This window comes from Dermacentor silvarum, chromosome 6, assembly GCF_013339745.2.
Source record: "Dermacentor silvarum isolate Dsil-2018 chromosome 6, BIME_Dsil_1.4, whole genome shotgun sequence".
NCBI lineage: Eukaryota > Metazoa > Arthropoda > Arachnida > Ixodida > Ixodidae > Dermacentor > Dermacentor silvarum.
The window spans coordinates 147,351,258-147,376,577 of NC_051159.1; the positions used below are offsets into that span (position 1 = coordinate 147,351,258).

Consider the following 25,320-nt stretch of genomic DNA (forward strand, 5'->3'; position numbering starts at 1 on the left):
GGTTTGGATGGAACTCAGCATTCTGAATTGTTTATGGTCATTGTTTATCGTGGTTGACATTTACTACTCGGATCAAATGAAGAAGGGGAACTACTACTCAATAAAAAAGTAACCGTCTGCTTCCAAAATTTTACTGTGTCGATTGTCTGAAGAGGTATACAGCGCACGCTGGGTTGGGCGTGAGCGCTGGCGCAAGGACTCAAATGAAAACATCAAGCATTTCTAGAGGTGCTGTTTGAAATGCGAATAGACGCACGATTGTTATACACAAAGAAAAAAAAATGTGGAATAATGTTCCTCGTACCGTGACTCAAAGTTGCACATGGCAACAAGTTGTGACAGCGCAACAATTACGGCATCGTAAGTAACGATGAGTAACACGAGAACAAGGTGAGTATAGGAGCCAACGTTTCGACAAGTATACTTGTCGCCATCTCCCGCATTCCCCTTGTTTTGCCATCATAAATAACGTAATTCAAAGTCTACAACTTCCCGGGCGCTAAAAGGGGTCCTGTGCTACAGCCATCCATTAAGGACCGTATGACTGAGGTTCAAAACACAGCCAAAAGTGATTGTAGTAATCTATGAAGTGATTATCATAATCTACGAAGGGATTATAAAGTTTCTTTTTAACATTTCTTTCTTTTTCTTTCTTTTCTTCAGTTGACCCAGAGGCTCCTACACCCGCACCGGGTAAGCGATGTTTACTCTTCGCCAGGAATTAGTGCTCTTATTCGGTCTCTCTTACGTACTTTCGTCATGTACTACTCGTATTATCTCTATAATATGTTAGCTATGCAGATCATATGGTTTCTTTTCTGTTGCATATATCTTTATGCCGCATCCTTTATTATTCGCACACTCCTGCATTAAATCTGGTAATCAAACTGGCAGCGCTTTCTGAAATAAATAAACAAATAAATATGTTTTATTAGAGCACAGGCAAGATCACGTGATAAAATGGCGCTATGGCTGTTGCACCACGAAAATGTTGCTTCTAGCTGCATTATATTTGCCAATAAAGTACTACTTTGCGGTTACAAAACCGGCTCTCATATTTATGCAAGAGAAATAGAAAAACTGTGTGGTAACCATGGACGATTTTTAATGTAAGCGAACAGCCGAACACATTTAGAATGCTGTTCGCTTAAATAAAGGAACGATGCATTTGAAGGTGTATATTTGTTGCAGTATATACATTTAGGTAGCGTTTGTTGTTTCATTGAGTAGCGAGATAACAGAACCATTATAACCTGCACACCCGTAGCAATACCAGAGCCCTCCCAGTGAGCCCATAGCTGAAACTTTCAACCAGCCAAGTGCACAGCCCAGGACAACGACCCATCTATCAAAGAAGACATTTGCCGTTCTATATACAGTTAATTCCTCAATACAAAGTAGTTTTTGCAGTGCTTTATATAATTTCTGTTCAGTTTTTAAGTAGTTTATGCACAGTGTACGAAAAGATTCGCGACATTTTTATTTTAAATGCGATAGTCTTTCTTGGGCTACCTAAACGCGAAAAACTTTATCTGTCTGCCTGTCACTCGACTCAACCGCCCGGCCAAAACCGACCAAGCTACTAGCACTGGTGCACGGGGTCATACACGTCAACATTATACAGCGCAAAGGAAACCTCAGGCCTATTTGAGGCAAAATATATCCAAAGCGTTCATTTAATTAAAAATACACATTGGACTGGGTTTTACGTCAGTAAATGAAAAATCAACGCGTTAGAAATTGTGTCGAAGCGACACTACGCATTAAAAAGAAGCCGACTGAGGCCCCGGCTCTGTAGCCGGCTTTAAGCCAACAGTAATAAAAGGTCCCAACAGATGGCCCGAGAGCAGGGCCATCTGTTGGGACCTTTTATTACTGTTGGCTTAGCAGGGCGAACACGGAAAATTTGAATTGAATTCAGCAAAACATCCATTACATTCTTCTTATTTCTGGGGTTTTACGCGCCAAAACCAGTTCTGATTATGAGGCACGCCGTAGTGGAGGACTCCGGAATAATTTTGACCACCTGGGGTTCTTTAACGTGCACTACACCGCAATCCATCATAGGAGGAGTGAGAGGGGAGGGGAAGAGCGTGAGAGGTGGGAGGGGGAGAAGAGAGAGTGTTACGTATCAGAAGCTGTAGAAGACTATCGTCTTTCGACGTCATTTGCAGCGAAGCAAGCAGATATGCGGCCAATTTTTTTTTATTGTATAACGATACAGTCTTCATTCGACGTGCTGTGTGTGTACTTATAGTACTGTATTAGTTCGAACTTGCGTGCGATATTGTGACCTAGTCGTTATTGCAATAATGGCTGTGTACCAGAATATGATTTCTCGCTGCGTTGTTAAATCAAGGTTGTAAGAGGGTTCGTGGCGTTCCAAGCTATGTAGTTTTATCTAACCTCCTCTATTCTTACAGAAACCATAAAGAAGAAAGAAAGAAGAAAGAATTGTGTCGTGACTGTATATATTACACATTAGAGAGATACACCAAAAATAATTTGAGGTGTGCTGCGTGCCGAGATTTTTTTCCTTTTTAAGTTGAGGAATTGTACCAAGTACAATTCTTATCGACGCAGCGAGTAGATCAATTGTATGCGAAGTTTTGGTGCCTTAATCCACTTTTTTTTACCTGAATATAGAACCAAAAGCTGCGTAGCTTGCGTAATATAGAGATGTATGAGCAATCAGCTTGGATAAAAATGTTTCGAACTACTGTTTCGAACCTTGCCATAAACGCGTAATAGGGAGCAACTTAAAAAGTAGGGTGCGGCTCCCAACAGATTCTGCCAGGTGAATAGAGGCCGCCATGCCAGTGAGCACACTCTAGTGAACTTCCGTGTGTTATCAGCTGCGCTCTAAGCCAACTGTCTTTCTCCTTTTACTTCTAGATCCGTGTCTCACTATCGGTGCTGAAGTCTGTGGAGATGTGCCGTGTGTACCGAATAGCGACAACTCTGGTTTCAACTGCAAATGCGGCCCTGATTTCTTCTTTAGTGCGACCGAGAAGCGGTGTTATAGTAAGTAGATGATTTGTTTTTATCATCTGTGCTTATGTACAGCTAGACACAACATGGGGGCAGAGTTCGCGGAGGAGGCTAGGGCTAGACGAGGTATTCAACTCTCTCTCTCTCTTTTTACATATATATATATATATGCTCTCACCATTGAGCTACCACAGCGCCGTTTTCCCATCTACTTTCTGGGGTATTTTGTGTCTTACAACTAGAATTATCCCTGGGAGTGTTAGCCAGCGCCACCACTCACAAACCTAGGCGGCGGATGTGGAACATCCTTTCTGCCGCAGGCGTCATGAGTAGGCGTCACGGTAGCTCAATGGTGAGAGCATCGCACGCGTAATGCGAAGACATGGGTTCGTTCCCCACCTGCGGCCAGTTGTTTTTTCATCCATTTTCATTTTCATTAATTTATCATTTCTTTAATTCAATTAGTAAGTACAAGTAATTTCCCCTATGTTGTCCTTGGTGTCTTTGTTAGCTTCTTATGATATGATTTAAAAAATCGGGCTCCTCGGTTCCCTTTCGTCTCGTTCATTACATAACGAGGGCTTGAATCCGGCAACATTGATGCCTTCGGGTAGCATATGCGGGTTTATTGACCAGTTGCCTTCACCCAAAAATATCACGTACTCGTGGTCTTTTGCACGCCTTTATATACGTATATGCAGCGCCTTTAAATACGTATATTCACACGCTTAGCAACCACAACGGCGGCAGATTGTTCTGACCATTACTTGTATCAATAAGCTGCATTATGTAACGCTAGATTCAAATTAGATTGCGTTTATTTTTTGCCACAGATATGAAGTCGTGCAAAGTGCACAAGTGTGAGCGAGGACTGTGTGTGGACCAGAACGGCACGTTTCCAGCGAGCTGCCAATGCAACGACTATCCCGACTTGACACTAACTTGCAAAGGTAAGCCAAAGGAAGTCATCGTTGTTATCAGCGTAATTATGTCCACTGTACGATGAAAGCGTCACTCAGCGATCTACAATTAAGTCTGCATCACGTCAGCAGACTCTATTCTATGGCGGCTAAACTTATGTAATATTTTTGCTAATATTTTTCTCTCCAACCTTTAAAAGACTCGACGACAGCAGCAGATATGCTACCGTCTATGCTACCGGTAGCATATGTGCTACCGTCTTCCTGTCTGTAAGCTTTGCGTTTGTCATTTTCCATTATGTAGCTCGCGGCTCTGTTCTTAGCTCCTTTTTAAAAGTTTAAATATCCTTGAAGCTTCAACCCTATATAAGCACTTGCAGAATAAACTAATTATATCCTTTACAGCTTTTTTTCTTATTTATGAACTGATGTCATGGAGGCGTCTGTATTAAAGCGGTATACCTATACGAGATGGCGAGATCAAAACAATTTGAATGTCGGTGTAAAAACATCTTCTATCAATAGTCACAGCGATGTTTCTCGGATTCATCTCTCAGATATCGGGTACTATGGCAATGGAAGTACGATATATAATTGTGGCGAGTAGAATAAATTAAATGTAATAAAAAGCACGTAAGCAAAGCCCGCACGTACTTTGAAACCAACTAGACAAAAAGGCACTTCCACCGAACCGAGATTCAGATTCGCTTCTGAAGATTATCTTCTACGTGGCAGTTTTTGGAGTGTCTGTGTGTTAACAAGCTTAGCCCAAAGAGTACATCTGCAAGCATAAATACCTGCTTATGCTTCGTCTAGGAACTCTTCCAATAAATAACGAATAAGAAAAACAACGAAGCTGTTACACACACAAAAAAAAACATCAGCGACCCGGCCTTGTTTGTTAGTTTGTTTCCCTTGGTAAGCTTTTATAAAGGCATGTGTCTCTCAATCACGATATGCAGGGAGATGGAATGTTGAATATTCAAGAACACCAGCCAAATAAACATAAAGTAGAGTAAGTCGGGACAATTTGTGTTACGTGTTTCAGAGTACATATACAATGGGTACAGAAATCAAATGTTTCCGCCTCTTTAGGGCTTTATGTGTGACGTATGCATCTCTTAAATCTTTTGTTCGTGCTGGTTGTAATCTTCTTGATAGAAAAAAATTCAAGGGCTTGAAGTCTCATTGCTTGAAATCATGAAATCGCCGTTATCTTGAACACAATTACGCCGTTGCTGAAAATATACACTGGCAGCGAAGCAGAATACACCTGGTAACCGCAGTAATAGCTCTGTGTTTGTCTGGTTGAGCTCTGCACCACCAGGTGGCTGCACCATGCAGGCCACTCTATAGTTACTGTATAGGCTCCCTTTAGGAAGTATAGGCGACCTAAAAGGGAGTCTATACAGTTATTCTAGGCCCCTCCCATTTGCGCCCCCGCTCATCCGCTATTTTGCCCAACCTGCCTGTGTTTGGCGGAATACCGGACAAGCCAAAACTCTAATATCTGTCAGGACAGATGGGCGGGCGCCGTCAGCTTTCTCGACACCAGGCTTCCGGTTTTCGGCGCCGAGCGAAGTTCGCCAGCTTTGATGCCCGATATTCTTTCCATCAGGGCCGGCCTTTAATGATGCGATTAGCATTCCCGTGGGAGATGCAGATTGCAGATGTAAAATTCATGAATTAATTCATACCCAGTGACACAAGTTGTCGACTAGGTCAGGAAGGAGCCACCAGTAAGTCTCATTTGCGCACATGAGTAGTGACCGATGTTGTCTGGGCGGCAAAACATACCTAGTGGCCCAACCTAGCACACAACTTGGATCACTGGAAAGAGCGATGTAAAATGACTTGATAGACATAAAATTGCCGCAGTAGGCTAAGAATGCTAATCGCATTAAAGCATTAGCAAAATACTGTCACTGTAAGCAGGATTTTAGGTTCATTTGAAATCAATTCTGTTTTACTTTACTATAATAATAAACGAGAGATTATTTTTCGCATTCCTGTCTAAAAAAGAATGGCAAAGATCCCTGGCCAATATTTGACTGAATGTTTTTCATAACTGATGATATCTCTCCCCTCACTGAAGTAACTTTCATCTTGCATGAATTACGTTACGCGCATTCTATTACGCAGTAAAGGAAGAAGTTCGGACAAAATGCACACAACAGGGAAAGGTTGCGAAGATAAATCCAGACAACAGCGTCAGTTGCGAGTGTCCACTGCACACGAAGCTCATTGACGGCTCCTGCAAACGTAAGTGGTGTGTTGGTGCAGTGCAACCGGAAACGTGTCAACAAAGGTCGTGATTGCCTGAAAACATTCATCGAGTTATATTTAGTCTACAGGGAGGAGTGACGATGACGTACTCATAGACACAGGATCCAATCTTGTGGTTGCTGGACCCTTGCAGCACCTACAATAGCAAGAGTTGGCCGTGGGCGCATGAGTCCGTCATCGTTATCAGTGTCAGAAAAGTAATGTTGTTTAATGGGATTGTGAGCATGCATGGCTTATTTACTTCGTTAATGTAAACTTCTGTGTGTTTGTACATGTGTGCCTATTAAGAGAAAGTCATAAGCACGGCAGTGCGCAAAAAACGCCAAAGCTTTATGGCATCCCCTTTCTGCTCCTTTGGACTCTTTTACGGTGTAGCCTAAGTCTGCGCCGCTCTGTATTACTAATGCCTTTGCCAGTATTCGTTACACGATACCCTGCATATACTTACGAAATGAAATAACTAGCCCAAACCGAAGTTTTTTGTATCACTTCTTATTATTAAATAAAAAGACGCTTTGTCGGTGTATTATTCTTATTAGTTTAAAACCTTAGAGCGCCTATTAACAAGTCTGAAAATCGTTCATATTTCAGCCATCGCGTGCCTGAACACTACCTTGACCTGCAAAGATCTGTGTTTGCTGAAGGACTCACACAAGGATCTCCGCTGTTGCCAGAACTGGGACCCTGACCACTGTGACCGTGAGTATAGCTAGCGCAACTCACCCGCTTTCCCAAAAATATCGCACCCGATCACGCTGTGGTTGAGCGCGATGCTTTTTTTTTTTTGACACAATGAGACTGGTACTTCGCAAGACATTACTTTTTTCCAGAAAGTCAAACGTTATTGCTTTTGACAACAACAGGTATTTTCAGACTACATTACTCCTTGTTATACTCATATACCTTACCCTATGTGTTTCTATCAATCTTCGGGCCTCATTTAGGCGCTCGTCAAGGCCTGACTAGACAGAAAAATAAGGGCATCATCCGAAGTTTACTGTTAATAATTTATACGTAACTGCGCCTAAAAGATGCGATCACTTGCTTGTACGCCAGCTCACTGAAAAATTCTGAGACTAAGGGAGAATACTCAGACAGAGCGTGGTGCATATTCATAGTAGATCGGACATAATTTCCTCTTTTCTTTTACATTCCTTTTGTATATAGAGCGACCTGCAAAGACTGGCTCATACTGTATTTTTGTTGTTGTCTTGCTTTATTCTTTGAGATTTGTCATATTGTTACATGTTTGCTCATTCATTTACTCCTTCCTATGTTCCATTTCTATGTTTCTGCCCACTCCTTCCAGTAGCGGTTGCCATCCTGCTTCTTGCTTTTCCTTTCCTGTCTTTCCAGTTTATATATGCTTTCGCACAACATAGTAACTTTAACGTGTGTACACATCGATAGAAAAAGACACTCCACATTTTTAACTAACCATTTTCATAGCGCTTCTCAAGCGTGTAGAATGAACTGACACATATTCGTCATAGCAAGTATCAGCGTTAGCTACATCCGATAAATATCTAAATAAAATTCAATAAGTGTTTTTCTTTGAAGCAAGATGAGACAGCAGTGAGTCATGACGTTAAATACCTGGCAGAGGTCCTTGCCCCTTTTACAGTTACGGTAGCGCAGCAACTATACATGAATGCCCCGAATTGCTTTAAGCCGCACTCAAGCATCCTAGTAATATTTCGTACTTTTTCATACTACCTTTGCATTACACCTAGCGCTTGTCATAACTCTTCCGGCCCCTAATAATACCGATGTCTGATCTTTATACGCTTTGAGCGAAACGAAAGCTCGCCTTCTATTGTCAGTCGTGCCCACTTGAAGGCAAAGTTTCTTACTCCACAACAAATTTCTCAATACATACTTCTAAGTGTTCCGCGGTGCCTTGATCATTTGTTTAATCTCCGAAAATAAAGTAAACAGTCAAGACACGCCATATAATGTCACAGACATACCCGCACCGGCCTTGAAAATACTAAGGATCAAAGCAGAATGACTAAGCTGGGATTACCCTAAATTGGAGAGCGAATTTGTGCCTTCAGTGCTTCTGACGAATAATTTCTCTTTGTTTGTTTCTCCGCAAGTTAACGTAACACTCAATGCGTGAAGCTACTCGCAGGAAAAGTATAAACTCGATTTATATGCAGGAACACCTCCCGATGGGTCCTACTGTCCACCTGGGTACATCGCCAACCCGAATGGACAAGAATGCACGCGTGAGTACCAATGAGTGCACATAGCAGGATCTGCTAATTCGTGTACATTGTCCTGTTGCGAAATGAGGCGCGTTTCCTAAATAAACCATTAATTTTTTTTATTTATAGCGCCATTGACAAAGCAAATTTTGGAGCTTTGCATGAATATTCTTCAATGGCACGACAAAAGAACGTTAGGTGCTCTCTTAAGTGAGACACGTTCTCAAGAGTCACCCGGCAATGTCTTCTCCCAATGCTGCTTCGACGAAGCATCAAATTTAGATAAAGAGCGCATGTAACAAGACAGGTAGTAGTAGTAGTAGTAGTAGTAGTAAACAACGTTATTTCGGAAAACCGTCGGTTTCCTACGAGGACATGGCTGTCAGGCCGTGCCTCGTCGCCACCTCCTTAGCGCGTTTGATGGCCAGACAGGTCTGTAAGACAGCTCTATACGAAAAAGGGTGGTTTAATTCATTTACACTTCTGTAAACTCTCCTCCGTATTTTAGAGGATTGCGCTACATACAGGTTTTTTTTTTTATATATCCCAAACGGTGCCGGCTGGATAAAAACTGCTATTTTCTGTAGCTCTAGAGGATGCCGGCAAAAGAGCGCGAGTTCTATAAGCACGTTTCGGAGTGTCTATCAGGCGTTAAATAAAAATTGCCGAACATCAAAGCTTTTCTCTAGGGTTGTGTAAAGTTGTACAACGCTGCAAAAGTTGCAACCTAGATTAGCTTAAGTGAGCTCTCTTGTTTCTTTTAGCGCTCAGGGACTTACTAAATCAAGTGCTGTCACTAACGTTCTGTTCTAGACGTATGCAAAACAATTCACGCTAAAGATCAATGCGAGCACGGATGTACGCAGCTGGTGGAAGACACAGCTGCCTACAGCTGCAACTGCAGCTCCACACAGCAGCCTGCAGAAGACGGCATCTACTGTGTCGGTAAGGCCGCGTATAATATGCGTGAATATCACTCCTAATTCTGAATAGGCGACCGTTAATACACATACCGGCCTCATATGGCTCATTTGTTATTATACTCCCTTCAGACGCCGCGTCAACGATTGTAGATGCTTAATTCAGGCTTTAACACCACAAGTCGAACATTATTTTAAGAAGTGATCTATATTTCAAGATATTTCTGATTAAGACTTTACTAAACATAGCTCATTTATGCAAAGTGCTTGTGGGAAATAGCTCTCAAGGTCGGACGCCTACGTATACCAAAACGGTGTGAATAGATGAGCAAAAATAGTAATTAATATTTGGGGTTTCCCCTGACAGAACCACGACCTGATCATGAGGCATGTTGTAGTGGTGGATTCAGGAATATTTGTGGACACCTAGGGTTCCTTAACGGGCACTTAAGGTACACGACTGTTTGTGCATTTCGCCGCCATCGAAATGCGGCCGCCGCGGCCGGGAGCGAACCCGCGACAGCGTGCTCAGTCGCTCAGCTCCATAGCTACTGGAATAACACGGCGCGTGATTACACGGGCATCGAAATCGTCTTATTAATGTATTGATTTTATCAGAAGTGTATATCATTTCAGTCAAGCAGCTGAAGTCCGACGTTTGCCAGCTACAGTGGTCGTAAAATATTCCGTTTGATATCGGCGCAACACATTTTATCTTAATGTTTTGAGGCTTTCCTGGGGTTGTGCCCGGAGCTGTGATTACAAAAAAAAAAAAGCCCTGAAATTTTTATAATTTTCTTTTTCTTTCGCACTCTCCCACTGATATTAAGTTCTTGTGCTGCAGGCCGCCAACAAATTATTGGAGAACTAATTTTGAATTTTCGGCAGATAAGATAAATGGTCGTCTATAAGGAAGTAATAATGAAAAGCGGTGTAGACAGTTTGAGATATGGTCTCTTACATTCTTTTTTCGATTTGCAACAGAAATACTAGGTTGCCTTCCAATCTGCCGACAACGTTCAAGAAGATCACCGGTCTTGGTTGCCTAGTAGCTTCGGCGTTTTGTTTGCGGGATCAAATCCCGGCCGCGACGGCCGCATTTCGACGGGGATAAATGCAAAAACGCTCTTGTACAATGCATTGGCTACGCGTTGAAGAACCCCTGGTGGTCAAAGCTAAGCCGGGCCTGGTCACATATGAATGTGATCAGGCGATCACATTCATATGTCGTTTTCCTCCTAACAATATTGTGCGAAGCGTTTTCAAGGTTTAGGTTATGTGTGGCTGCTGCATAGCTCCCAAGTAGTTTTGTAGCTTATCTGCTGTTTTCCGAAGATGTGTACCACTATTTAACAGCCACTCTTCCTTTTTTGTTCATTCAAGATAGGACAAAATGTCACGAAGAAGATATTATCAAGTGCCAAAATGAGCATAAAACGTGCTTCTACGACAACGGAAAGGCCGTGTGTCGTTGTCCGGACACCACTCTAGAAAATAATGGCACTTGCATTGGTAAGTGCTGCGATAGTTGTCACAGCTGTCTTGCGGCATACTAAATTATGCATAACTTAGGCGATTCTTCACGCAATCCTTTTTTTTTCCTGCATGATAAACAAAAGAAATAAATCTACAGACCGTTTTTTTTTCTTTCTGTTAATTCAGAATCTTGCACATCGACCAAACAAAGAGAGTGCTCGTCCATCTTCGGCGAATGCAAGATCAAGAACCATACCGAGACCTGCTCGTGTGCTCCTCCGCTTCTTTGGAATGACGTCAAAAAGAAGTGCTTTTTAGGTGAGAATGTCCGCGAGACAGTGGTTGCATTGAGAACGTGGTGTGAAATTTCAGCATTTATGAAGGGGAAAAAAGTTACCAATGATCTCTTCTGTTTTGCTGATTCAGTAAAACCTCCAAGAACCAAACTTTGTCCAAACAGCTGGTTGGGTGAATTGATTGAGCACAATGAACGTGAGATGTCCTTAGTAGCCGTAGAGAATGAAACAGGAGGACGAGACACGCCTATGCGCTGCGTGTGTCGTGTCCTTCTGTTCTGTTGTCCACGTCTGTTAACTGCATCTTAGTGCATTATGCATGTTTATGCATGTCTTACGCATGTTCAGAGCTAAGTCCCTAGAAATGAGGTGAAAATATCGTCATCACTCATTTTTGTATAAGTTAGTCCCCAATTACGTCACCTGTCCGCGGTTACTACCGCATGTAGCGTTCTCTGTGCTACGCCCAAACTTGCGCAATCCCAATATTTTCTTCGCTTTGGTATGTGAGAAAATAGGGAAGAAGTGCCCCTTGCGGACAATAGTCGAGGGAAAAGTAGAGCGTGTCTACGTTGGCCGGCAAGCTCGCCTCCTAGAAACATCACAACCAGCGATTTCAATTTCTCCTAAGCAAAGTAGCAGCAATTCGTCATAACCCTTTTTCGCTCTCCTAAATGTACTTCTTCCGGCGAGGGTCTTATATGCGTTTCATAATAACAGCTCTGGTTTTATTTATTTCGTCGCGTTTGCGCTGCTGAGCACGAGATCGCGGGATCGAATCCCGGCCGCGGCGGCCGCATTTCGATGGAGGCGAAATGCAAAAACGCCCGTGTGCTTGCGTTGTAGTGCACGTTAAAGAACCCCTGGTGGTCAAAATTAATCCGGAGCCCTCCACTACGGCGTGCCTCATAATCAGAACTGGTTTTGGCACGTAAAACCCCAGAAAGAAGAAGAAGAAGAAGAAAGAATTTATTTCGTCGCGATACTGACGTCTACTGAGGTGAAAAATTTTGCAGGAACGGTGTATTGTGGTGAAGTATACTGACAGTACCTATAACTGAATGATCAATTACAAAAAGAAAAGAGAAAAAGAAAATACAGCGCGCACAATCACACAGTGTAATGAGGCGAAGCATATTGAGAGTAGAAATGGTGAACCTGGCATGAAGGGTTACACTGTGTTCCACATGTTCAATAGTTTGTGCACGTATTGCATTGACAGGACTTACCGTGGTTAGTCGACCAATCCGGCCTGCAGCTGTCCCCATTTGCTGGTTTTCTTTAATATGTTAGCATTAGGAGTGTGAAACTAGAAAAACAAAAGTGTATATGTGTGAATTGTGGGAAGCCTGTCACGTGGAAGAAGTAAAGAGGAGATGGGAGAGCTTAGAAGAGCGTGTATGTGTATATATACATATATAGTCACATCCTAATTAAGAAGCCAACAATAACACCAAGGACCGCATATGGAAAATTATTTGCAGTTCCTAATTGAATTAAACGAATGATAAGAAGATGGAAATGAAAGTACTGGATTGGTAGAACTTACCATGGCTATTCGAACAATTCTCCCTGTATTTGTCCCCATTTTCTGCTTTTCCTTAATACGTTAGTATTAGGAGTCTCAAAGTGGAAAAAAGTGTATGTATAAAACATAAGTACCTCAGAAAGTGGAAGGAAAACTGCGTCGCGGTAGTTCAATTGGTAAGAGCATCGCACGCGTATTGCTAAGACGTGGGTTCGTATCCCACCTGCGGCCAGTTTGTTTATCCACTTTCATTTTCATTTACTTATCATTTGCTTAATTCCATCAAGAACTGCAAATAATTTCGCCTTTCTCCTGTGCTGTCCTTGGTATCATTGTTCGTTGGCTTCTTATGATATGACTAATAACATGGACACCAAGAACATAGGGGAAACTACTTGTACTTACTAATTGAAATAAAGAAATGATAAATTAATGGAAATGAAAATGGATAAAAAAACAACTTGCCGCAGGTGGGGAACGATCCCACGTCTTCACATTACGCGTGCGATGCTCTTACCATTGAGCTACCGCGGTGCCGTTTTCCCATCCACTTTGCGAGGTATTCATGTTTTACAACTAGAACTAACCCTGGGAGTGTTAGCCACGGCCACCACTCACAAACCTTAGCGGCGGATGTGGAACATCCTTTTTGCCGCAGGCATCACGAGTATGTCATCTTTTTGGGTAATAGCAACTGGTCAATAATCCCACACACTCTACCTGAAGGCATCAGTGTTGCCGGATTCGAGACCTCTCGTTATGTAGTGAACAAGATGAAAGGGAACCGAGGGGCCCGATTTTATTAATCATATCAAAGGAAGCCAACATGAATAAATCGCCACAAATTTTTTCCCTTCCTTTACGCTCTGCTTCTCCGAGCAGAGTCTGGGCCTGGTACGTGTTTCTTAATTATACATGCCCGCACACATCGCCACCTGCCTCAGTACAAGCACTAAACATCTGACCAGCGTACTCGCAATCCATGCATGCAGAGCTGTGTGAGGCTATTTAAGCTTTCTTTTGCACCTCTGGTACGGCCGTCTATGCGACCGTCACGGCGCACGTGTTCAAATTTACGTGTTCCTTATATTGCCACATCCACGTACGTTAGATACAGCTTCACCTGCTCTCTCAGTGATCGTCTCCTTATTCATTATTTCTATATCTCACTCTATTTGTTTCTTTTCTCTCTCTCTCTCTCCTTCAGAGAAAGTGCACAAGTACGTTGCCAGTTTTCGAGTGAACGAGACAATGGCGCGAAGTGCCCAATACACTGTTGAGGAATGCGCCGACAAGCACGACATGGTGGAGCAAGCGGTACGTGCGCCAAATGCTACTGCTCCACTGCCGCGCAAACGTTCAATGCCTGAGCCAGCATTATGCTAAACTCGCTTTACTGGGCCACATCGTGCCTTCGCATTCCTAACTTTGTTATACGTTTTGTACCGATGCATGCGTGTCTACAAGCGCTGGTATACGAGTTGTCCTAGATGTATTGGTAAGCATAAGTATTTTTAGCAAGACTACCAATGTTTCAATACGTCAGAAGCACTATACCATACATACAGTAATGAGCAGTAGTCGAAAAATGAATGTCGCTGGCTGGAGCCTGAGGCAAGCGCTGGCTTCAGCGACATTCCTTGTTCGACCATGGCTAATCGCTTCAAGCCTCCATCTTCTTGTGAACTTCTGTATGCTTTTTATATAGTATACATAGGCTACTTTTGAAGGTCGAAATTGATAGGAAAATCTATCTTGCCCCACTACCAACTGATTCGCCGATCGGAGGGATATACACATGAGAGCGCGCAATTTACCACGCGCGTGAAACAACGCAAGACGCGTGTATGTCGTGGCAGTACGCGCATCCGATATCATGCTCACGAGTGGACCTTTGCAGTTGATGCATGTTTAATTTAAGTGATATATTTGTCTTTCTTCGTGCCCCCCAAAATTATTTTCACTAATTTTTCTTCGTGACGCCTAAATATGGGGGAAATTTGTTTTCTTGTTCATTTGCATTTTCTGTCTATGTGTAGAAAGTTATTCCAACAATCGAAACAATGAACACAGGCTGCCAGGATCACGAGTGTATGTGGCGCGCTCTATCGCCCACTTATTAAAAATTACAGGAGTTTTCCGTCCCTGTTGCCTCCTACCTTTTCCCCTCCTTAGATGTCAGTCAATTGCTTCAAGAACTTTAAGATTAGCGCGCACAATTACTGCGCAAGTTATTCCGCTCAATGACGAAAAACACTGCAGACCTTCCACAGTAAATGTTATAGCATTAGAAAGCAAACGCTGAGAACTGTATTGAAGTAATCGCCACGGCCTTCATCTGTTCACGTACGTGTTATCTCCAGGCATATATAACCGTGCAGACTGCCACCCGAAATGTCCTAAATATGCTAAATATAGGTAACGTATCAATCTCATCAAAGGTTAAACGGGCTGACTGTTCCAATGCGTGATTATCTTTGCTATAATACTAGCTATGTGCTTTCCCTATTGCTATATATATACCGCTAGTTATGCAGCATGTAATTCATTTATGGCGTGGGCTTGTAGTCGAATACAATTGAATCTACCTTGAGTGACATAGTCTTAAGTTACGAGCGCTGCTTATGTTGCGGTTTTGCAGCTTCAAGCAGCATACGGACCTTCGTTGACCGGCACACGAATTCTTCAGTGTTCGTAAGCAAAATATTTACTTTATAATTATTTTTTCTAGAAAACGCATGCCGTTTTGCAGAGTTCCTTCCTTGCTTGTGTTCTTTTTTGTGACATGTAGACTGTTATTGGCTGGATGTCAGTCGGTTACTTTTGAGTACCGTGTATGCTAACACAGATACACGCAGCACTTTCTTTTATACATCTATGCCACAGCTACCATTAGGTAATTGCACGTTAATTAGTTCGCCTCCCTGGATTAGAGCTGCAGTCTCTACGGCGCTCGCGCCGTAGACTGCAGCTCTAATCCCGCTAATGGGTACAATCGGCGTTATTGATGCGAAAGCATCAAATGGCCATTGAGCGAAAGACGGAGTCTGCAGCAGCGAAACAGCACCTATATTCCCATTGGTTGCGACGCCACGTCACGAGCGTGCCTCGACAGAGCAGGACGGGCGAATCAGAACGCCTGCGGGGGCGCTGGCGCGCCAGGTGTTGCGTGAGGGGAGAGGGCATCGCCGCCACGCCACGTCCAGCGCCCCTCTACGGAGCAGATACGGCGACGCGACGTTGTGGGGCGAGACGGATTGGCGTGGGCGAGACAATCGCGTGACGTGCGCGTGTGGCGCCACCGTCTCGATCTTGGAAGCCGGCGCGCGGTCCGTATCTCCTCTCTCTCAGCCCCACTGGGCTTAGCTGCTGCTCGCGCCTGCCGACCTTGGCCTGTTTTTTCTCGGTCTCTCGTCGCGCAGGGCGTCGGTGGCATGCGGCGTCCTTGATTTCTCAGCAGTATCGACCAAAGGATCCCGGTCTACAACCAGCATGCTAACGTAGAAACTGTACAACAACAAAAAATATAGTCCGCACCAATTTATTCGCAAAACTCGATAACATGCCCCGCAGCAAAACTCGAAAACGTTACACGCAGCGCAAAACCCGAAGGACCGCTCAGCCGCTTTCAGTTGAACAATAATGCTTTCGCATTCACAACTCATAAGACGTGCTCAGGTGTCCTTGGGTATTTTTACTTTCGTTGAATGTATCTATAAATTGCTGCGAACGTTTCGGTAAGCGTGATACATCGCGCCACCTGGTCTCCATCATTGTGCTTTCGGTTAAGTTGTCAATAGCATCATTATAGCCTATCACGCACTGTAGCAAACACATATTATATAGAGTTTACTGAAACATCATTCAGAAACTTGAATAATTGTGTAGGTATTGCTTTGAAGTCATGTTCGGCCTTTGTTGATAATTTGCACGCATATAGCGACCGGGCACGTCCTTGGCTAACATCCATACCTTTCCCTCTTCGTTTCTCTCTCTCTCTCTTCACTCATATAGTGATGAATACAAGGTGGAGCTCAACTTCGCAAGCAAACCCCCCAGCGTGCTGCTTGACAAAATCCGCGTCTGTGAGCATCCCGAAGGAGACGATGGCTGCTTCTTCCCGCCAGCTTTGCACATCGTCAAGGATAGTGTCTCCGGTACGTGATCACAAAGTAGTAAGCAGTCTTATATTCCCGTTCCTTACATCGACAAAAATACTACGTAAAGAAGATTCATTGGACACAGCGGAGTCCTGTCAGTGTATATCGTAAAACGATAAAAAGCAAACAACCCACAACAAAGTTACGCAGCCCCGTTTCCGCGGTACTGATCCTAGTATTTCAAATAGGAAATACAGATGAAACTCTGGCCCTACGGGAGCTACGTGTGCTGCTTTTCAGCCAGCATGAAAACAATGTATATTGCACGAATTTGCCTAAATTTCGTCATTCTTGCTTTAAACGGCTTTGTGCCTTCACATATTGACCGTTTTAGACAAAATGGCGCGTTATAAATGCTAGAGTTCGCAATGGTTAGTGCATGTTCCCCCACTATTGTTACCGTAATGCATTCGAAAATATAATTGCTTAGAAATATGGGCCAATGAAGGCGGTTACACCGTAATATAGCCGAAAGAACCAAGACATAAGCACGAAGGCTAAACAAAGTCAGGTAGTAATCACCATTCCTACACATATTATAGATAACCGATCAATTTCTTTCTAGAATTAAACCTGACTTCATTCTAGAATTTTTCGTCAGAGATTCTATATGCTACCGATGACACGCAGTTGGTCCAATGTCGCCCAACATCGAAGCCCAACTATCCCGCTAAGCTAGCGACGGCTTGAGGTGCGCTGCTATAATGGCCAACATCTGTCGAAACTACCGCTTAATGTGGGCTGTAATAAAAGGATAGTTTCAGCCAAACACGGGGTCGGACTTGCAAATACTGTGCGTGACGGAGATTACTCGGCAGTTTCCTGTTTATTGCACAGAAACAAAATGTTGTTTCCCTCTGAATTTCCTACTATCAGGCTTAAAAATTCTCGTGTGGCTTAGTATCGACGTATCGACGAGTATCAACGTATAGTACCAGCGACTCCACCGCAGTGAGCGCACAGTTAAATAGGACACTTTCCTGTTCGCTTCTTCTCATGTTTGGGAGCTCGTGAGGCTGGCCTAAGTTCAATGTTCTAGTTATTTAAAAAAATTCAATGCGTTTTATTTTGGCTACGTGAAGTTGACAGATTGTCATGCACATTCCGTGAACTCGCTACGAAGTAAAGAAAAGATGGCTCAGCTGATATTGTGATCTCCTACATTCTGGTACCTATTCTTTCTTCATAGAGTGAAATTTCGGCATTCCGATTTCTCACGTTCTTGCACCATTCACTAAGAGGAAGAACGTAGTGCAGTATGTGGGCAGTGTATATTCCAACATCCTGTATTCCGTCATTGTTTCCAAAACAGCTTCTTTCCAAGGTAAAGCCTGCTTTTCGTACGTATTTCGTACGAAATACCATACTTATACTTGCATTGCCGCGCGAATGCACTGGTTCAAATTAAGAAATTTAAGCACCTTGACTTCATTGTCTTATACCAACACAGACAGCAGGTACTATGAAATGTGTACTCGAGGGAACGTGACTCCACAATAAAGTTGTTGTCCAACGAAACGAAGCAGCCAATGTGAAAAAACAATATCCATAACAGACTAATTGCCTTCATGCACCTTTTCTTTACCTCCTTCCACCCTTTCTTTCTTGTTGCTTCCGGCTACGTGCAGAGGTGAAAGAGGAAGACCTTTGCGAAGCTTACTTTTCCGAGAACCTAAAGTCTCTAGGAGGACTCTACGTATGTGTGAAAGAGGACGATGGACACTATGGCCTGCGATGCTCGGATAAATACAGAGCCGTGGCATCTTTCACCAGGGGTATGCTGGATGTCGACATATGCACAGGTGAGAAGACACAGCGAATGTGTCTACTTTGCTCGATATCACCAAATACAACAACAGCAAGGGTGCCTCTGCACTACTAAGCAGCAAACGTTTCACCAGCCTTGGTCACACGAGACATTCTTGCAAACATGTTCTGCAGTTCTTAATGAGAGTACGTAGATAGTACGTAGAACAGTTTGTTCATGAGCTGCATGTTGAGGAGAAGGAGCGAGCAGGGCTATTTCCTGGCTCGAACGTCGTGACCGTCTTGATCAAGGCTCTATACGGTGACCGTCTTGATTATGTCTACTGCAAAAAAAAATAAAAAATAAAAAACGCCACCAGCCCACGGCGTTCACATAGCGCTTCCTTACCAGCGGTTGGCTGAGCCGAGCACTGCCTAGCTAGGACTCGCACATTTAGCTCGACACGGCTGAATGTCAAGCTGCTTGTAGGGTCCGATCTTTTCGTAGATGCATTTAAGGTAAGAGGTGTTTGATCTGCCACGTTTCATAAATTCGGTGTGCGCCTCTCAGTGTGAGCGTGGCTAGTGTTTTTGTCTGTCCCTCCTATTTTTATTTATTTTCTTTTATTCTCTTATCCCTGCGTAGTCTAGCATACCGAATGTGCGTCTTGTCTGCGCCTTTAGTTTCTTCTCAGAATGTCTCATGCTTTGCGAAAATACTACAATATGCGATATGAGCTAAAGTTTTCTAGTCCCTTTATGACTGTCTGTGGTTATACGATGTGAGAGCGCAAAATCTGCGAGCCCTAAAGCTTGTGGCAACCTTCAGCATTATTCTCAACAGGGCGCTTTTTGAATCTCCAATGCAGTGCAGTGAATTAGTTGGCGTTCTTTAAGAGACATGGTGTTTCAGGTGAAAGCTCAGGGTATAACTAATGACACTGTGCCAATTTAAATGGAAGCGTAAGAAGGTTCGCACTGTATACAAAAGCATGCTGGTGCCACTAGCATCCTGACAGGGAAATGTGACGTATAATTTTCTCTTGCTTCTGCTTTACGCTCCAATAAAGCATGCAGCTAGAAATTCTTCAAGTGGGTTCATTTAGAATAAGCTTAAGCAAACAATTTCACGTTTCAGAGAAACAATGCGAGCTTTACTGCACGGGTCCAGAACGTCAGTGCGTGGAAGGGAAGTGCGTATGCCACGCGAACTATTTCGAGAACGCCGAGGGAATTTGTGTCCGTAAGTATATCCAGCTGGTGTCTTCGTTCAGATAAATTGCCGCCGGAAGCAAAACTCAGGGCAATATCAGTTGTGCCAGATGCCACAGCGTTGCCCCTATAATTTTTTTCGCTGAGAGAACAGCGGTATTAATTACAGAGCAAGCGGGTGTGGCTGACATTCTGGTTGACAAATGGGGACATGCAAAATTCTGCAAGTGCGCTTTCCTTGACATCTCGTTTGACCCGCAAAAGATGGCTAGCGTATTCCTAGAAGTGTAAGTAAAGCAGGAGAGCATGAACTGGTGCTGCTATACTTGCACAATCTGTTGCCTAATTTATCCTCGCTGTTTTTGTGCGCCTACCTTCGGCTCAATGGTGCCGCGAGAGGGAGGTCGGCCATCTTGTGTAGGGCATACTAACAGGGTGAAAAAAATCTAGTTTCATTATTTCGCGTATCCCCTATAAAAGGAAGAAACGTACTTGCGCAGGCCGTGTAATGCGTAGACCAGATAACTGGTGGTCTTAGATTAAAAAAATTGCTGAGAACGAAAGGAAATGCGAGCGAGAACATCAGAGGGTTAAATGGCAGTGATGAGAAATGGAACATTTCAGGCCTAGGCTGGAAATAATTAGCACAAGAGAGTGTTTCATTTTGATATTTATTTACTGACATGGCAGAAGGATAAATTCGCGCAAAAGTACGGCGCTTGCTGCTCCTTGGCATTTGTACAGGTGGTGCATCTAGGTGTATGCCTTTGTGTACTTTTTCACATAGATTTTTATGAGGACAAAATAACACAAAGACGTTTCTTTTGGCCGCTGACTAGTGTTGACTAAACGCTGTGGCTTGACCCTAGAAATCTGGGCACTATGGCTACCAGAGACGCCGCAGGGGAGGACTCTGAATTTATTTCTACCACCTGCAGTTGTTCAACGTGGCAGAAAACTGAGTAGACAATCGTTCTTTGCAAACAGTCCACATTGGGGTGTGGCCACCGAGGCCAGCAACTGAACCAACGAGTGAACAGCAAAGCGCCGCAGCTGAGGACTGAGCCACCACGGCTGGCAGTCCAAACTACCTCTCCCGAGCCGCAACACCTTTTCTATCTCAAACCCGTGGCCTCTGTAGTAGGTGCCACTCTATGTAATTGTGCTTGTACATAGAAACCATTGATTGACGTCTACACTCGCAAGCTATCACCTTGCAAACTCTTCCAACGTCACCTCAGCGTTAAGTTTAGTCAACTACGCTGGCTTTCTTCCGTGCCATTTCTGAACTGAATGACAAAAGACGACCATGGAAAATTCGTATCGTTAAAATTGGTAGATTAAATTCTGGGGCATTACGTGCGAAAATATGATCTTAAGGCACATCGTAGGGTCAAACCCCCGATTAATTTTGATCCCCTGGGATTTTTAGTATGCACCTAAATCTATGAGCACGAGACTGCAGCGGACAATCCTTATCTTACTCAAATATGATTGTTCCTGAAAAAAATTCATTTCTATAAATTCCACACCGTTCCAAGTTCACTAAAGAACATAGAAAACTATGCAAAAGTTGCCATTTCGGCGTAAATAATGTGAGTACATTTTGTCTAGCATAAGAGTGTAATAATGAGCTGCTGAGAAAGTACGACACACTTATTGTGGTGTGTTGTATATTTTACTTGCAGCACAATGCTCTAGGAAGCCATGCAAAAATGGCGGCACTTGCGAAACCGGGGTGAAAACATCTTTCTACTGCAGGTAAGTTGCTCTTTTCTTTCAAAGATTAACCTACAAACCTTTCACTTACACTTACGCTAGATTGAGAGGCACAATAATATAAGGCATCATTTCGTCAATCAAAGCAGGTTTCAGATACTTCATATTCTAACATCTGCCCGGATGCGTAATATTACTTACTTTGTGAATTGTATGAACTGTAGACAAATGTCTGAGAGTTAAAATTAACATTTAAGTGCACTGACATGTATCTGGTATATATCACTTAGGCATGTGTTGCTTGGTAAATACCTCTACGGCACTGCAGTTATATAAATTTTGTAAGTTTTATCCCTCTGCTCAGGCCATAGCTGCACAACTTGCGCAACGAACCAGCCACACGAAATGTTCTATCAAATGAACTGCACGATGACATTGTTTTCTTGTGTGTCACTTAAAATCTTCGACATTGTAGTTCATTGTTAGGAACGGTACAGTACGGTACATGAAAAGAATTTGTTTTTTTATGTTACTTGCGTATTTAGTGGTATAAATGGGCGACCGCTAGGCCATACCAAGAAAAACGTGACATGTACAATGTGTTTATTGCTTTATACTCCTATAAAGGTTGAGTTTTTGTAACAGAGCTAAGTTAATCTCAGTTCAAGTTGAAAACTTAATGTGCATCCGCGAGTGAATGTATACGAACCACAGGCTTGCCGAAAAGACTCAATTTATTGGTAGCTAAGACGCACAAACTGAATATGACGAGTGCATTGGAACGTAGTTCGAAATAGCAAGTTTGGGACGCAGTCTTCAATTTCAAGTTATATGCAAATGTGAAAACAAAAATGCATTTCATCGCGGAAACCCTGGTTTGTACATTTTTCTCAAGTGTGTACATATATGGCAAGTCACCAAATTATACATTGTACAACCAACGCCAAACACGACGATTAATCATTCCTTCTTCTCCTTTCTGGGGTTTTACGTGCCAAAACCAGTTCTTATTATGAGGCACGCCGTAGTGGAGGGCTCCGGATTAATTTTGACCACCTGGGGTTCTTTAACATGCACTACAACGCAAGCACACGGGCATTTTTGCATTTCGCCTCCATCGAAATGCGATTAATCATTCCAATGCTCAGGGTGGGCCACGCTTCTTTTTTCACGCGAAACACGCCACCACGCGCTCGCCAGACTTCCCAGTTAGACTGAGAGAATGAGCCCTCACGCCCACTTCATTACACCACTTTCTTCTTCCGCGCGAAGCGAGTCTTGCCCGAGCTGTCACACGTCATTATCAACGACATCATTCCGGACCATTTGGTGGCGTCAGTGTATATTGCCTGGCAGCTCCGTCAAGTGCCACTGTTAAAAGTACTTTGCGGTAGTGTTAATGGCATCAACCGTACTCGGCACGACCACCTGCAAGTGGCCGCTCTCTTATCATCCGTATAGCGGCGGACGGTGTGTGGCATTTCCATCCCTATAGTTCATTTTCATCACTGCTACCACAGCAATGCTCATGCATTTAGCAGAAACTGGTTTGAAACAATAGACGTTTAAAATTTGCACTGTTGAGTGAACATTTGAATTAAAGAATTCTATGGTGATTTAGCAGTAAATGTGAAAGAAGTGCGTCAGCATTGCGTCGCACCTCTTTAAGGTCCCGGATCCATGATTTCAAGCACGTTCACCACATTGCATAGTGTTCAGGAGATTACTCGATACACGTCTTATCTCAATTGACACGCATGCGCAAACAGGCACACACACACACACACACACACGCTCGCTTCCGCACTTCACACAGACGCACTTGCATAGTGCATTAAAAAGACTAAGTAAAGCAGTACATGTATGGCCAGCAGTTTCTCAGGCCAGTGAAATAATATCATTATCTGGTCTACTGAGGGCGAAATTTAATGAACCATGCTGTTTACAGTTGCCCACCTTACTTCACTGGACCGACGTGTGAAATTCAATTTCAAGCCTACGCCGGTAAGTATGCGAATCGGGTTCCGCAAGCAAATCACCCGCGCAATCACCTTTGTTGTTGGCTCTAGCGAAAATGTCCTCCTAATTGAGCTATGAACATTGAGTGTCATGTTTCAAACGGTATGTTCCAGATGAATTTATTCACTAGTACTTTAGGCGTTCAGTACCAGTGGTATACTCCATGAGTATCAAGTCAACATGAGTAAGCATGCTAAGTTTTACTGTAAAGAATTTCCTCAGCATGCACTGCTTCGGCAAAGCTACAGCGTATCCTAAAATTCGACGGGGCATTCAAACTTTGTAACCCGGTTATACGCCAGCCTTATTACGAAGCTGCATCCGTTAAACAAATATGCGTGGCTTAACATTCTAAGGCTACTCACTGGCTATGATGACGCCGTATTGGGGGTCTCCAGATTAAGCTAGACCACCTGGGGTTCTTTTACGTGCAGCTAAAGCACGGTGCACATGCATTCTTTTGCATTCCACGCCAATCGATATGCTGCCACCGCGGCCACAAATAGTGAACCCACGACCTCGTGCTCAGTAAAAGAATGACATAACCACTGAGCAAGAGTGGATTGTGTATGATTATTTACGTGTACAGCATTTGGAAGATGACAAAATTACACGGATAGCGTTACAAGAATATTCATCTGGTTAGGTCATCGATAAGTTGTGTAACACATCACTTCTTAAAACAGGGTAGCTAGTGCGACGAGTGACTCGATTGTTCTTAGAAAAACGAAGAAAACAAATAAAATATCAAGTACACTAGTGCAAAAATGACGGCGACAGAGAAGAAGAGAACACTATGACAGATACGCAAATAAATAACTGAATAAATTTAGCTTTTTCCGGAGATACAAGTAATTGTTCCTCATTGGCAAAGTAACGAACGATAACTCGATGTCAGGATAAAAAAATATCATAAGGTAAAAGGGAAGTCGCTCAGTGCCAGGCAATGTTATAAGACGGTTTATTGAATTCATAAACTATCTTCAGATTAAATAATGAATACTAATACAGCGCAGTTGCCGAATTCAGATTCGGCTGATTCATAAATTGATGCATAAATAGTATCATCCACCCGTCACTCGCCCGGTCTATCCGCCACTTCTGGCTTTGAGTCCTTGATACGGCAAATACTGACGCTACGATTCTAAGATAGGCCAAATGGAATATGAAATTTGGTTAGCAAAGACTTGCAAAACTTGCACAGCTTAATTGAAACTGAAAATGCAGTACCTGATGTATTATTGTCCGGAGCACAAATGTTTTCTGGACGTAGGCAGATTAACAGGCGCAACTAAGAAGAAAAATGTCGACGCCTTTGAAAAGGTAAGGCACATAGGCACCCTTCGCAAATTTAAGTCATACGCTTTACAAAAACTACGCCTTTATAGAAATTATGGGGCTTGCACTATCTCTAAATAGAGATAACCGTGACTAAGGACTGGCAGTTTTGTAGTACGAAGCAGAGTTCCGAGAAGGCTGATGTTTCACCCGGTAACAATGCGAAAACGGTTGTCAATGTCGCTTTGAGTGTGTGTTTTTGTGCAAATATCGAAGATGACAAAAAAAATCAATGATTTGTATATTATTTACATTGATTCTATGTACTGTACTATCTAAGTTTGCTTTTTATGAATGCGTGTGACAGCACCTTTGCCGTGTGTGTGCAAGAAAATGCCCACAATTTAGCTTTGCCCTAATGTTGGCGTCTTCTAGTCGGAGTGGCGCTACTAGTGAAGTTCACATTCTAGAAGCTGGGCCGGTATTTTGTAGCGATGCCTTTCCAGTAATAATGCCTTTTCGCGCTTATCGCGCTTTGTCAGTAGTCAGAGCGACGGTC

At 43.2% G+C, this 25,320-nt stretch overlaps 1 protein-coding gene across 1 annotated transcript in view; it reads left to right on the plus strand.

The window, feature by feature from the left end:
• Positions 1-25,320, plus strand: part of LOC119456949 (neurogenic locus notch homolog protein 1-like) — a 218,918-nt gene that overhangs the window by 153,862 nt on the left and 39,736 nt on the right. The window contains exons 14-29 of the mRNA XM_049669151.1: positions 664-693; positions 2,896-3,024; positions 3,825-3,941; positions 6,054-6,173; positions 6,789-6,896; positions 8,360-8,428; positions 9,221-9,352; positions 10,711-10,839; positions 10,990-11,121; positions 13,835-13,944; positions 15,269-15,321; positions 16,642-16,784; positions 18,416-18,589; positions 19,672-19,776; positions 21,434-21,506; positions 23,413-23,468. Of these exons, the coding sequence (XP_049525108.1) occupies positions 664-693; positions 2,896-3,024; positions 3,825-3,941; positions 6,054-6,173; positions 6,789-6,896; positions 8,360-8,428; positions 9,221-9,352; positions 10,711-10,839; positions 10,990-11,121; positions 13,835-13,944; positions 15,269-15,321; positions 16,642-16,784; positions 18,416-18,589; positions 19,672-19,776; positions 21,434-21,506; positions 23,413-23,468 (1,680 nt within the window). The remainder of the gene's footprint in view (positions 1-663; positions 694-2,895; positions 3,025-3,824; positions 3,942-6,053; positions 6,174-6,788; positions 6,897-8,359; positions 8,429-9,220; positions 9,353-10,710; positions 10,840-10,989; positions 11,122-13,834; positions 13,945-15,268; positions 15,322-16,641; positions 16,785-18,415; positions 18,590-19,671; positions 19,777-21,433; positions 21,507-23,412; positions 23,469-25,320) is intronic.